Here is a 14141-nt window from a genome sequence, read left to right as displayed (position 1 = left end):
TTTATCCATGTTTGAACACAGACACTAACATAGCAGAATTTTCTGAAGCCTTCTGGAGCCACCACCAGCGTTGCAAATTCAGCAGCTGACCTCCCAGTGATTTGTGACATACCATCTACCCATACCTGCACCTGTCATCCCTACAAAAATGACCTGCCATCATTCCTTCCATGGTAACTTTTTTGGGGATTATTTCCACCTCTATGCCTGATGTGCCCAAGGTGTGTGCGGAAAAGCACGCTGCTACATATGTACTCTTCAACTATGTTTGCTTTTGCAGGCGATACCTGGTTGGTACTAATGTCTGCTTTGCACACATGCAGACACTGATGTGCGTGGTGCACACTGATGATTCCCCCGGTTGGAATCCATCTTGGATCACTTGTGTCCTGGGGGGGGGGGGGGAACCTCAGGAGTTCGGTTAGCCTAAGTAGGGGACTCAGCTAGGGACAGGGTTCAACATTCTTCACAGTCTGCGCAACGCAGCCAGGCTGATCTAATTCGTCAGCGCCAAGCAGCCAGCAGGCGGCGCGGAGGGCGTGTCTACACAGGGCAACTGATAACTGTGCGGAGCAAAGCTGCCCCAGAACAGCTCCAGGTGGACGCGTTCTGAAAGCGAAGTGACTTCGGACCCACGTGTACTGCGCAGCGCGGCACCGCGCCGGCAGGGGGAGTCAGCGAGCCAGCCACAGCCGCGATTCGCCAGGCTGGGGAACACGGGAGCGAAGCCCCTGAACCCCTGCAGCCCCGCCCAGGCTCCGCTCCGTGCCCGCCTCCCAAGGGACCGCCCCCTCGTCAGCCGAGCGAGAGCAGCCTGGGCGCGCGCCGGAACAACCCGGAAGCGCAGAGACTCTCGGGAGGTTTGTACTCCCCGCCCCTCACCCCCGGCGTTCTCGCGAGGGTTGTAGCTGCCGTTGCCGGGTGTCGCGGCCGGGCTGGCACGGCCTTTCCGACCCTGGATCTCACACCCCCGCCCCGCGGCATGGCGGCCCCTGGCGGCTCTGAGGAGGACAAGGCGGCGGCAGGGGGAGGGCCCCCGTCCGTGGGGCGGCGGCGGCGGCGGAGCCGGACGCTGCTGGTGCGGCACCTGCCTGCCGACCTGACGGCCGCGGAGAAGGAGGATCTGCTGAGGCACTTCGGGGCCGCGTCCGTGCGGGTCCTGTCCGACCAGGGGCGGCTGGTAGGGAGCGGGAGCGGCCGGCGGGCGGGCGGGCGGGCGGGAGGGGAGGGGAGGGGGGGTCGCGTCCGGCGGGGTTCCCGAGGGAGGGTGACCCTGTAGCGTCTGATACGGGCGGGGCAGGTTGTGAGGTTACCCCCAGCCCCTCCCCCTCCTCCAGCGCTCGGGCGGCGCCACTTGCGAGAGGAGGCTCCACCTCTCTCGTCGTTCCCCTGAAGCCTCGGCCCCCGAGGGGGTGGGGAAGGGCCGTCTCCGGTCCGGGGAGAGGACAAGAGCCTCGGCATCCCCACCCCCGCAAGGGAGCCGGGGCGGGGTGCCTGACCCGCGGGGGGAACTGGCCCCTCCTTCCCCTTTCTTGGAGCCAGAGACGCGTTTGTTCTTGTCCGGCCGCCTCGGCGCCGCTCCGTAATAACTGTGTTTGCGGCGGAACCTCCCGGCTATTGGCAACTGTTTGCTGCAGAATTAGATCTGTATGGGGTTCGGCGGCGCTGGGGCTAGCGACCCAGGTACCAGTCCCTGCATATGTAATTTGGACAGCGAGCAACAGCTCCCTTGGTAGAGCAGGGGTTTGAACCTGCGTCTCCCACAGTGCAGCGGAGCACCCTCCCTAATCGCCACTTTCGCCAGGTTATTCTCGGGCATCCTCCCATCTCTCCATCCTGGACCCAACTAAAGTTTTGTTGAAACTGTTACGTTCCCATAAAACTTCAAAACATGTTGAAAAATTCCCGACTGGCTCTCTCACAGAGCTTAGTTGATTTCAGTGGGCTTCCAGGTAGATGCAGGGGTCTGTCCACATAGAGCTTATTTCAGGATCGAGCTTTTGTTGTGACAATGATAAATGGATGACAGAAGATTTGATTCAACCCTAAATAATACACCAAAATTATGCAATATGATTCCCATGCCCAATATTATTATGAAAACATTCTGAAAATAACCACACAAATTCAGTTTTTATTGATGTATAGTGGGGTTAGCCTTCAGGGTTATAGGAGTAAAAACAGAGATTCCAGTTTGGGGTTAAAAGTTGTCAAACCCCATTGAACCAGAAATCTGAGAATGGCCTTTATATTAAATAAAGGTATTTCAAACACTAACTTAATTTTTATCACTACAAAATCCTATTATAATGGTGCAAGTGGATGCTTCAGATCTCCCAGACATCCAAGATATGTGGACTGTTGGTTAGAGGTGACAAAGCCAAATTGTTTTTAAAAAACTGCAAGATGATTTAAAAGCCTGAACTAGTGCGCTTAATTTATGTTGGACAGTTCCACAATAGAGGGGCTCAATTTACTGGATGTAGTAAATGCCCTATTATATACTTGGTCTGTCATCTTGAAATGTAAATTTTCTTTATTATCTTCTGTTAGATCCTTAATGCTTTTTCACTATAACAGACTATAATGTTTAAACCTCAGTCTAAAATTCAATTACTGGAGCTACTTGGGAAAATAAAGTTAAGTATGTGTTTTTTAGTGTTCGTAGGATCTTTGTTAAAAGATGGAAAACAAATGCCAAAATAAACTATAGTAAAATTTGGTTCCAGTATATACATATAAAATTATGCCAACTAATACAACTTTAGGCTGAAGTCTAAACTATTAATTGAATGATAGTTTGTTTCAGATTTGAAATCTGAGGCAGTACTTTGGAACAAGTGGCTTGTACTTAGGAAAAAGAGGTAAATCATCTATGCTCGAAAATAAGCAGAAAATCTTCCAAATTTCAGAACATAGCATTAGGTGTGATGTTGCCTTTGTAACAGGAAAGTAGTGTTCGTAAGAATTACTTTGATGAAGATGTTCCACCACTTGGCACTGTTGACTTGAATTTTATTCACTAGAAAAGCCTAGATCATAAAATATGTCTAATATACAATTATGATGACTTAGAGATGATATACTCATGTGAAAATCAGGGCTTGATAAACATCCCCAATATCTGCTTGGCCACAAACTAAGCATGCTTTAATTTTACATTGGCAAATCTTCACTTCTTCCCCACAACCCTTTACCTCTTTGCAGAGCTCCATTGCCTTCATGGACACAGAGCTGACTGTTTTCCTCCCTCTTGTTCCTTTTTGTGAGCCATGTACTCCCTGGTCATCCATCTCTTGTCCTAAACATACATTTAGTAGACTAAAAACCAGAAACCTTGAAACCTGCAAATAATTCATTAACTTTGAAATTTTCATTTATAATTTAAAATCTAATTTAAATGTAATTTCTAGTGCTAAATCTTTGGGGAAAAACTGTGGTCCAAAAGTTTGTTTATATGTCTGAGATCTCTCATACTCTGATCTAAAAAAAACTATAACAGACAAATAATTGTTTGTTTTCCAGAAACATACAGCTTTTGCTACTTTCCCCAATGAAAATTCAGCTGGAAAGGTTTGTATTGGGCTCTTCATTAAATATTTTAGCAAATGGTTTCCAGCTAACTTTTAACATTTCCTGGATCTCCCAAAATTGGGAGTTTGGGAAAAAGATGCAAAACAAATGCCAAAATAAAGTAGAGTAAAACTTCTTTCAAGTATGTGCATGCTATTCAGACTAAAACAAACACTGTTATATCACAGGTTTGGTTATAGCAAACATAAAAGTGTGTGTGCAACTACAACTGAATGTTTGCTAGAACATCTGCTAAAGGACTTCACAGGTGGTGAAGTGTGCACATTCGGGACTGCACCCTGAAAAAATCTTTGTCCTATTTTGATAAGAGCGGGGATGTTGCCATGTTGATAGGCACCTTGTAAACAAGGTAGAGAGGTAATAATAATGTTATATAGCACTTCTTGTTGGCAGATCTCATATTCCACCGAAAAGGAGGTAATATTCATTATATCCATTTTACAGTTGGGAAAACTGAGGCACAGACGGGTGAAGTGATTTGCTCAGTGTCACCCAGCTGACCAGTGGAAGAGCTAGAGATAGAATCCAGCTCTTCTGAATCCAGTTTTAGGCCACGCTGCATACTATAATTTTCAAGAAAGTGGTGTTGAATGTGTCATTTGAATAGTGACTTGGCTTCAAGTGGCTCTGCTGTTCTTTATTATCATGCCACAAATGTGACAAAAATGTTAGTTATCAACTCTAGTTGCTCACCAGAATACAGGCTCGCTGACTTGCCAGAGCTTCATAAATTCACAGTTCAGGAATCTTGGTTCTAGAGCATTGTTTTGTATGCAATGAGATTTGAACCATGCTATCTACAACCAGTACAATACAATAGAGTATGTAGAGGCCTCCGTATTTTCCTGAGTTGATATGGTTAGAATCCTATAAGGTGAGTGAGTAGTTTACAATTATTAATATTCAACTTCTGCTATTGTGTTGACTAGCTTGGTTAAAAGTTCCTCGGTCTTCCCTGGACAGTTTTTGATCCATGACAATACTTTCCCTCTCACCACATGACTATTTAGATTCTTTAGTAGCCTCTTGGGAAGAAATTTCTCAGCCTACGTCTACACTGCAACTTAAAGCCAGGATTAGTGGGACTTGAGTCCACTAAGCTGTGTTGGGTGCACTGTTCTTGAGTGTCTACATTCTATTTTAACCCTAGGTTAAGACTTTTATAACCCAGGTTCAAACCTAGGACTCTGGCATCCACAGTGCAGGGCACAGACCCGAGTCAAAGTAACCATATCCCAAAGTCCCTAGTGTCCCTTCTCCCCCACAAAATATGGCTGCTCTAGCGCTCTAACCATGATGCACTGTGGGAAAACTTTACTGCCTGCCCTGCACGCAACCAGCTCGCTGTGCAAAAGGTTTGATTGGATTGCGCTCCATTGCAAACCGAGAAGGTTCTCTGATAGTGTGCCTGCAGATCAGTGATCAGAAGAAAATGGGTGAATGCTGATCTGATCTGCTGCCATTTGCAAAGGGTGGGTGGCTTCCATTTTTAATAGAGTGGATTGTAGACGGTTGCGATAGAAAGGACTAAGGAAGTTGTCCCATGGAATTTTGGGATACTTTCATCTGACTCCTGGGACCCAAGTCAATGGGGCTGTATCTGCGCTGCAAAGCAATAGGGCTTGGGCCCTGGGTCTCTCCTTAAGTCGAGCTCGGACCCTCCACCCCGGTGGTGTCCTGGGACCCTGGGTCTGAGCCCTGGGCAGTGTTCCCTCTAATGTTTTACATCCATGTGCAGAATGAATTTTGTTATGTGCACCAATATGGAGGTGATGTGTGACACATAACATTCATGGGGTGGGGCCAAGGGGTTGGGAGTGGGAGGGGGCTCAGGTCTGGGGCAGAGGGTTGGCATGCAGTGGGGGGTGAGGGCTCTGGCTGGGGCTGCAGGCTCTGGGGTGGTGCCAGAAATGAGGGGTTTGGAGTGCAGGGGGCCTCAGGGCTGGGGCAGAGGGTTGGGATGCAGGGGGGTACAGGCTCTGGGGTGGGGCCAGGGATGAGGGGTTTGGAGTGCAGGCTGCCCCAAGGCTGCGGTGGGGAGAGAGGACTCTCCCCCCCCCCCTCGCTGCAGCAGCTCAGGGCTGGGGAAGGGGTGCCTCTCCCCAGCCGGAGCAGTTTTGGCTGGGCTGGGCCAAGGGAGGGGCTCTTCTCCCTAGCAGCTCCGTCGGACCTGGGCCAAGAGAGGGGCTCCTCTACCCCGGCTGCCGCAAGTCTAGGGCATCTCTCCCCGCCGCAGCCCTGGGCCCCTGCTCGGCCGCACAGCTTAGACGGAACTTAGGTCCTGGGTTAGTGCAATTTCAGTGTAGACGCAAAGCAGGTTAGGCCTGAGCCTGGCCTCAAGCATGGGCTTGTGTTGCAGTGTAGACATACATACCCTCAAAGGCCTCTTGAAAGTTTACATACACTATGTCAACTGGTTTTGTTTCATTCATTGCTTTGTTGACATATTCAAAGACTTCTAATAATTGGTGAGAGCTGATTTACCTTTGCAGAAACTGTACTGGTTAGACCCTATCATATCATGATTTTTCCAGGTATTCTACCAGTCTATTTTTAATCATTGTTCTATTAATAAATATAGAATATTTAAGTTCTACATGGAGAGCAACAGATTAGCTGAATAGATTTTGGTTTAATAATTAAATTTTGCTTTCTAATTTGAAGGATATCTGAGTGTGTTACTAATATTGATACAGGAGTCATTTTTCCTATACAATATCAACATTTTTCAAAAAATAACTTGCTATAACCAAAGAGGCTTGATCTTTGTAAGCTAAAAATAAAACATGTAATCACTAAATCTTTGACTGTTGACAGCCTTGACTTAGCACTTCAGAAAATTAATACAGTTAATGTCTTTCCCTTTCCAAAACCAACTTCCACCCAGGTTGGCAAGTGTTATGGTAGGATTCTGCCTGTTCTATTGTATATAGTAGAAGTTTAGGTGAAAATCAGGTTATATAATAAAATGGCAAGGGGCAGTATGTTAGGAAGAAAAATTGAGCCTTGAAAAATGATGAAAATATTATTTTTATTGGAATGTATTTAAATATTTATATTAACTTAACTGAGTCTTCATATTCTTTTTTGCTATTGTGGCTATTTTAAGGCACTGTCAAGACTACATCAGCTGAGACTTTTAGGCCACACTTTAGTTGTTGAATTTGCAAGGGAGCAAGACAATGTTCATGTTCTTAGCCAACCTTCACTCTCAGAGAAAAATAAAAGGTATGTATGTGCATAATAGCTTGTTTCCGTGTTTAGAGTTTTTTATAACTTTGACCATAACAATAAGAAAAAACATTTTTAAAATGTGTTCACAATATCTTAATTGTCATTTATTTTCAGTCATAAAATAAAACATGTCCATTTAAAAACATTAACATATTTGAATTCAGTTTCTACAGTAAGAACAATAATAGATCTCTAGACTGAGGGCCCAAATCCTGCCCACATTACTGACTTCAGGTCCAGTTGTGCCACCATTATATAGAATAGTACCCTAATCCAGCATTTCCCAAATGGTTGGTCTTGACTCACCAGTTGCTCATGGAAAGATTGTAGATGGGTCACAGGTCTGGTGCAGAGGGCAATCCATGAAGGAGAGGGATGGTTGGAGAGCGAGCCTGCCCTGCACTCACCCCACAGTGGTGGCTCCTGGGGATGGGCCAGCTTCCTGCTTTGGGCATTGTGACGTGGCATATAAGGTCACAGTACCACTCAGTAGTGGAAAGCTGGGCCCCTTCTCCACCTCACCCAGCGCTCCCATAGGTTGTTGGCGACTGAGGAAAAAGTTTAGGAACCACTGCCCTAATTGATGTGTAGTCCCACTGGTTTCCACTTGCAGAGTAAGTCTCCAGTCCTTCAGTGATCTCCACATGTGCTATCCACTGTTCCCACACAAGACCCATATGTTAGGGATGGAATATCTTTCACTTCTCATAGCTCATGGGCTACAATTCTCTGTGGGTCTGTAACAGAGCACATAGCAGTGTGGGGAGGTTTCCTGAGCCCTTTTCCACTGTGAATCTGACTGTACTAGCCTCAGTCCTGTGAGGAACTCCTGCACAAGTGCACAGTTCCCTTTCATGGAGCTCCTTGCAGGCTTGGGCCTTAGTGATTTATTCATATTATCAACTTACTTTTAAAATTTTCAATACAATACAAAAATGTGTGATTATTCTTCAAAATAGCCCCATTCATTCTAAATCTGTAGGTATATAACCAAGGAGTATGATAGTTTGGGTCTCATTTTATAATCTTTCATATAATACTTCATTTCCAAAGACACATAAGGGGATCAAGTAAAAGAATGAAAGACTTAAAAATTCTAAATTTTTGATTTCAGGTCACAAGATATAATTATGAATTTTTAAATCAGAATAGATCTGACTACCTGGTTGCCTGATTACTTACATTATACAAAATATAAAAAGCTTTTGTCTGTCAAATTTGTGTTTACATATAATTAAAATCAACCACAGAATAAAATAAACATTTGACTTGTACACACAAAAGAAGAGAAATAGAAATAAAGCTGAAATATTTCTCAAATCATAATGTTATACTTTGGTATTGTACAAACCTCCAAGCATTAGGTAATATGACATTGTTGCATTTAACTCTGAATTTATTTGTTTTTTTTAAGAGCTCAGGACAAGTCTTAAAGGTCTAGGTGCTATAATTACAGTACTAGCATTGTCTACAAAAGTTGTAAAGGCCAGTAGACTAACCCATTGTATTCTGAAATAAATTATGAATGTTACAAGAGAAACTCTCTTCTTCTGGGCATTGTGTATTACGTATTTCATGGAGTTTTGCCCAACTTTAATTAATACTAATCTATTTTTCAGGCCAGAAGAACCAGTGGAAGAAGAGAGAGAACGGAAAGAGCCAAGCTGTCCTAAAATAGAGAATGGAATTGCTCCCAGCCATGGGTAAGTACTGATTCTTTGGCTGCTTAACTATTATATTCTTGGCATAGTATAGTTACTGAATTAGCCTCCTATCCTCTAAATACTTACTTAATGTTTTAATAATGTAAATATGTGCATATGGGTTAATGGAGTTGGAGATTTAATATGGATGTGTAACCACACACAGCTTATTGGTGGTGGGGGGCGGGGGGCATGCACTGTAATTGTTACAAACTGAGGAAAGAAAAGTCAAAGTTGTCTAGAGTTTGTTGTGGTTAGCATATTTTAACGTACAGGAATTGCTATACTGGATCTGACTCAAAGCCCAACTATCCTGTTTCAAATAGTGGCCAGCATCAGATGATTCAGAGGAAGGTATTAAGAATCCTGCAGGAGACAGATGATGGAGTAATCTATTTCCCTCCTTTTGTTAGGTCTCATCCTAGTAGTCAGAGATCAGCTTAAGCCCTGAAACATGAGGTTTAATATCCCTTCCAGTGGGTTTTATTTGTTTTTGTATTGTATCATTAAGTATGATAACTCTGGACAGGAGATAAGTTCTGAAATTCAAGGTTGAGTTTTGTGCTATACTCTTTTTGGCTGAGATGTCTGCATTTTATGGAGTGCTGTATTCTATTAACCATAGGTGGCTCTGAGGATGTATTTTAAGAGGTATTTCGGAAGTTAAATATTTCTTTAATTTTACCTGTAGGGTTCAAGAAATGTAAGATTATTTGATGTTGCTCCTGGTTTATTGGTTTTTAAAATTTTCTCCAATGTTTATTTTTTCCCAGGCTAACCTTTCCTATAAACTCTTGCCTCAAATATCTATATCCACCGCCTTCAAGTACAATCCTAGCAAATATAGCAAATGCCTTAGCAAGCGTGCCTAAATTTTATGTACAGGTAAGTGAAGAAGGGGAAAAGTAAAGGAATACAAGTCAAACACCAATATTTTCCTTTTTTTTTTTTTTTTTAAAGTAACACATACTATAGTAGCTATTATCCTATAGAATACTGCTGTTACTTTAGTTCCTGTGGATAATTAAGACTTGATTTTCCAGTGCTATGAGTTAACATTTTACTATTAAATAAGTTGAGATAAATATAGAGAAGATTTAGTTGGCAAGAAGTGGATGTAATTTCACTAGCATTGAAGACACCACTGGATAATTTCTTTGTACTGTTTTTGACTCTGGTACCCAATACTGTAAACTGGCTCAGAGCAAACCCTTTGTGTTAATTGTACTTAGCCACTGTCAGGTGTCTGGCCTCCATTGCTAACTCATTAGCTACATTTTAATTTTAGTCTTTATTTCTTCATAGTGGAATGTTAACTTCATAAGGTGAGCTTCATATGAGGTTAGCTCTTCAGCTGGTGTAAATTGGCATAGTTCTGACTTCAGGGGAGCTACACCAGTATACACAAGTAGGGATCTCACCCAGGGTACTTAGCTAATTTACAGTACCAGTGCTGATGGATTACAATATAAGTGTTAAGTACTTAAAACAAAAATAACAATAAGAGTAACTGTTCTTATTATAGTTGTACTGCGTTTTAACGTATACTTCTATTTGAAAATAATTGCAAAAAGACACCCTCGTAGTGGAGTGGAAATTGAAGATTGCAAATAGCTTATATGCTAGAACCTCAGAGTTACAAACACCAGAGTTACGAACTGACCAGTCAATCACACGCTTCATTTGGAACCGGAAGTACAGAATCAGACAGATGCAGAGACCAAAAAAAAAAAGTAAATACAGTACGGTGTTAGATGTAAAATACTAAAAAAAAGGGAAAGTATCTTTTTTCTTCTACATAGTAAAGTTTCAAAGCTGTATGAAGTCAATGTTCAGTTGTAAACGTTTGAAAGAACAACCATAAAGTTTTGTTCAGTTACGAACAACCTCCATTACCAAAGTGTTTGTAACTCTGAGTACTGTACTGATAACAGTAACTCGTCTGTACTGATAACATTTCCACATTTAACAAACACGGCTTTTGTAAAAGTCTGTATATTTTTATCTGTATGATTTACAATTGAGTAGAATACTAAAAAGTCATATTAAAGAGTTAGAAAGTACTGTACCAAAGAACTAGTTTGTTTATAAAGAGAATTGTTACTTAATTTTTATTTCAGGTGCTGCACCTTATGAATAAAATGAATCTACCCCCACCGTTTGGACCAGTTACTGCTCGACCACCCATGGTAAGAAATTTTGTATATTACGTTTAATATGTGTGCCTTGTCCTAGGAGGTTCATCGGTTTTTGCTGTTGATTAGACACTTATGCACCTGTTGGATGTGTTGGCATGGGCTCCAAACAGGTGTATGTCTATTTTCTGTTGCAAGGAAAATTGAATTTTCCAACAGTATGAGATGAAAACCAGTGTGTTGTGACCTTTTGGTAATATCTTCAGAATATTTCAAAAATAATGGAGGGCATTAAAATGGAGATTATGGTAGTGCAAACAATATCTTGTAACAGTTATAGGAAACGTGAAAATCAATTGAATATCGCATGGTTAGTCTATTGCATGAAATGTTCTTTGATCTATGCATTCGAAGAGAGCTCTTATGAGATTCTGACTGCTGATGTGAAAACCGCATAATCACTCACTTTGGCTCTAGGATTTAATGGGGGTGTTATGAAGGGGAAAAAGGAAGGAAGGACCTGAATCTGTGGCCCCAGTTCTCCACTATGTCTGGATACAGGGAGCTAGCACCCTGTCTCCAGCAGATTTTGGAGCTGCGGAGGGCTTACTGTAAGTTATGCCATTGGCAGGATCAGGCATAAGGAAGCTCAGGTCCAATACATCCCACAGCTTGCCCTGGCACACCAGCACCTTCTGCTTTTTCAGGGATTGGGAGGGTAGTTTCTTCAGGAGGTTACATGATGCACAGTAAATTTAGCAGACCAGTGAATTTTCCCTGATATTTTTGAAACTATCCTTTGCATCTTTAGGACAGGATCAAATACTAGGAATGTTATGATCAGGTAAAGATTAGTAACAGTTCAAAAGACTCAGTCTCTCAGTTCTCAGTAGAAGCTGCTCAGCACTTTAATGTTTTCATTTTCATTGACTTCAGCACTTTGTGCAACTGTCCCCACATTTGTTCATCCAAGTGGTTGTAAGCTTTATAGTAAAGTGCATTGGGAATCCTATCAGATTGAGGTTATTTTGGCAGGAAACTGCTCATAATATTCCTACAGTAATTTCATCCTTGTAATGGATAACTAATCCTTCCTTCACCTGTAGGTAAGTATTATCCCTGTTTTACAGAGGGAAGGAGCTTATGGCGTGTTCAAAGTCACAGAGGAGATTCAGCATAATAGTTAAGATTAGAATTTGAGAGCATCTGGCTTCCCATCATATGCTCAGACTATGCTCCTTTCTAGTTTGCAAAACTAAGAATGGAAAAGCAAAACTTCTGGAGAAGCTGGCTGTTTTTCCTTCCTTCGTTTCTGAAGTGCTCTAATTCATCTTTTTCTTCTAATTCATCCCTCACCCTTCACTCCCCATTTTAATTTGAAGAATTAAGTATTTTGTTACTATTTTTGAGTTTGAATTGTTTGATGTAAAATCCTCATGAAACTGAATTTGTCAAGAGTGGGTAGATAGATCTCAATAAACATCTTGTTTTGAAAAGCTTCCTTTGCCATCTGCCAGTTTATCACATTTGAGGCTTCTTATTTATGCAGAAGAAATTAAAACGTACATTTTTTTCCAAAATGAGTGTTTAAAGACTTCGATTTTATGTCTTTCATTGATTAGTATGAAGAATATTTATCAGCGCCTGTGCCGCCGCCACCTATCCCACCACTGCCTCCAGAGGAGCCTCCTTTGCCTGAAGAAGAGGAAGATCAGGAATCTAGCAGAGAAGAATCTGAATATGAAAGTGCTGATGAGGAAGAAAAGGAGAGGTTTGTAATTATAATCAGTAACTAATCATGCTTGGGGGCGGGGGGGAATGCTGTTCTTGTAGGTCTCAATCCAGCCAAAATCAGCCTCTGTGCCTCCTGGCCCACAGAAGCTCCAATTTTGTGACTGAATAGCCCCAGCTATTCTAATATGTAAGTGGCCTTTCCAGACATAAATTTTAAAGAAGCTGCAGTTCTTAATATTCTCCCTAAGGCTGACAGTACTCCTCTGAAAGTCAGTCAGGGCAAGGATGAACGTGGCCATGTGGCTCAAAAATTAACATGACTAGTTTCTGTACACTTGTACTCTCCCACCTCTTTTAAAATTTCTATTGAATAGGGTAGATCTCTTATCTGTTAGGGGAAAGACAGAAAATCTCATCTATGCTCTGAAATTGATGTCGGCTTTCTACCCACCTGCATGCTGAGCTCTGTTAATTCCCCCCCATATGTGGGGGAATTAACAGAGCTCTATGCTGAATATGATGTAGGAGGTGCAAAGCTCATTTGCATGCGTTCTCCTCTCATTAAGTAGCTGTGCCACTTGCTTTTGATTTTGGATTGGCTATTTTATTTTATGACATTTGTGGAAAGCTGACTTTCTCTAGCCCTCCACCCCACTATTATCCTGCATTGAAGCCGGTGTCAAGGGCTTGCCTGACTTACAAGGCCAGACATTGATTGTGTATTATATGCATTATGCCATATATTATGTGGGATTAGGCCTTTAGGGCAGTCTTTAAAAATATTTCCCATTGCTAATCTGTTGCCTCCAATTTAAAAGTATCTAAAATTCCTTGAAAGATTGAAGAATTTAACTAAACGTAACTAGAACAAATACTTTAAACATATTTGAGTAAAGATTTCCTTTTATGAGTCATAATATAGTAATGAAACTTCTGTTTCTTGTAAGTTTACCTTTTTTTTACTTTGGTGAACGATTTAGGCAGTTTTTATACACTCTTTCCTCATGTCTGAGTACTACTCTAATTTTAATAATCCACGTTCTCATCAATCTAGATGTTCTACAGTAATATTATTTACTGTATAATAAATAATGTGTAGCTGCATTCTGCTAGTATATCACAAATGTTTTGTGGGATATAATAGAACAGTTCAACACATTTGAGTTTCAGAAGTTCTGGTCAGAAATAAGAAGCTACATTTCTAAAATGGCATCTCTAGATTAAAAACTAAACTGTTTTGGATGTCTTCATTGTGTTTCCAATTTAGAATGACTAAATTGATGGAATTAGCCACTATTCAGCCTAAAAGACCAATATCCACAAAGCAGCGTAGTGTGAGAAAAAAGCAAAAGATAAAAGACTTGCTGAATGCTCCCACATCTGCTCCCCACAGGTATTGTATTATTATTTGTATTTCTGCAGTGCTCATCGTGTTTTGAGTGTAAGGAGTAATCACAAAAAAGTGCCTTGCTCAGGATTTTTTTTTTCTACCTCAGAACCTTTAATACAGAGGGTCTTACTGCAAGATGAAGTGTTGTAGGTGATCCCTTCCAGTTGTTACTAAAACTTCCCTGAACAGATGACAGTTGTATCATGCTCTGAAATCCCCAAGACTTGAGCTTTTCCTGATCTCAAGCCAGTTCCACAGATGTGGACCCTTTATTGAGACTATTGTTCTGGCCCCTACCATATCTGTTTTTCTATCAATTTGTTTTATATCAAGTTTGAAATAGACCTGAAC

At 41.9% G+C, this 14141-nt stretch overlaps 1 protein-coding gene across 6 annotated transcripts in view; it reads left to right on the top strand.

Annotated features, from left to right (window-relative positions):
• Positions 1-871: 871 nt before the first annotated feature.
• The window catches only part of RNPC3 (RNA binding region (RNP1, RRM) containing 3), a 38148-nt gene continuing 24878 nt past the window's right edge, over positions 872-14141 (top strand). For all 6 annotated transcript variants that reach the window (XR_012160365.1, XR_012160364.1, XM_073356869.1 and 3 more), the window contains exons 1-8: positions 872-1180; positions 3526-3573; positions 6704-6822; positions 8448-8531; positions 9305-9416; positions 10652-10720; positions 12289-12437; positions 13668-13793. Coding sequence is in view for 4 of the 6 variants with exons in the window: in XM_073356869.1 (XP_073212970.1) it covers positions 983-1180; positions 3526-3573; positions 6704-6822; positions 8448-8531; positions 9305-9416; positions 10652-10720; positions 12289-12437; positions 13668-13793 (905 nt within the window). In the remaining 2 variants the exon portion in view is untranslated. The remainder of the gene's footprint in view (positions 1181-3525; positions 3574-6703; positions 6823-8447; positions 8532-9304; positions 9417-10651; positions 10721-12288; positions 12438-13667; positions 13794-14141) is intronic.

This window comes from Lepidochelys kempii, chromosome 8 (genome assembly GCF_965140265.1).
Source record: "Lepidochelys kempii isolate rLepKem1 chromosome 8, rLepKem1.hap2, whole genome shotgun sequence".
NCBI classification, from domain to species: domain Eukaryota; kingdom Metazoa; phylum Chordata; order Testudines; family Cheloniidae; genus Lepidochelys; species Lepidochelys kempii.
Note: the sequence above shows the minus strand (reverse complement) of the source record. Positions and strands in the feature narration are given on the sequence as shown.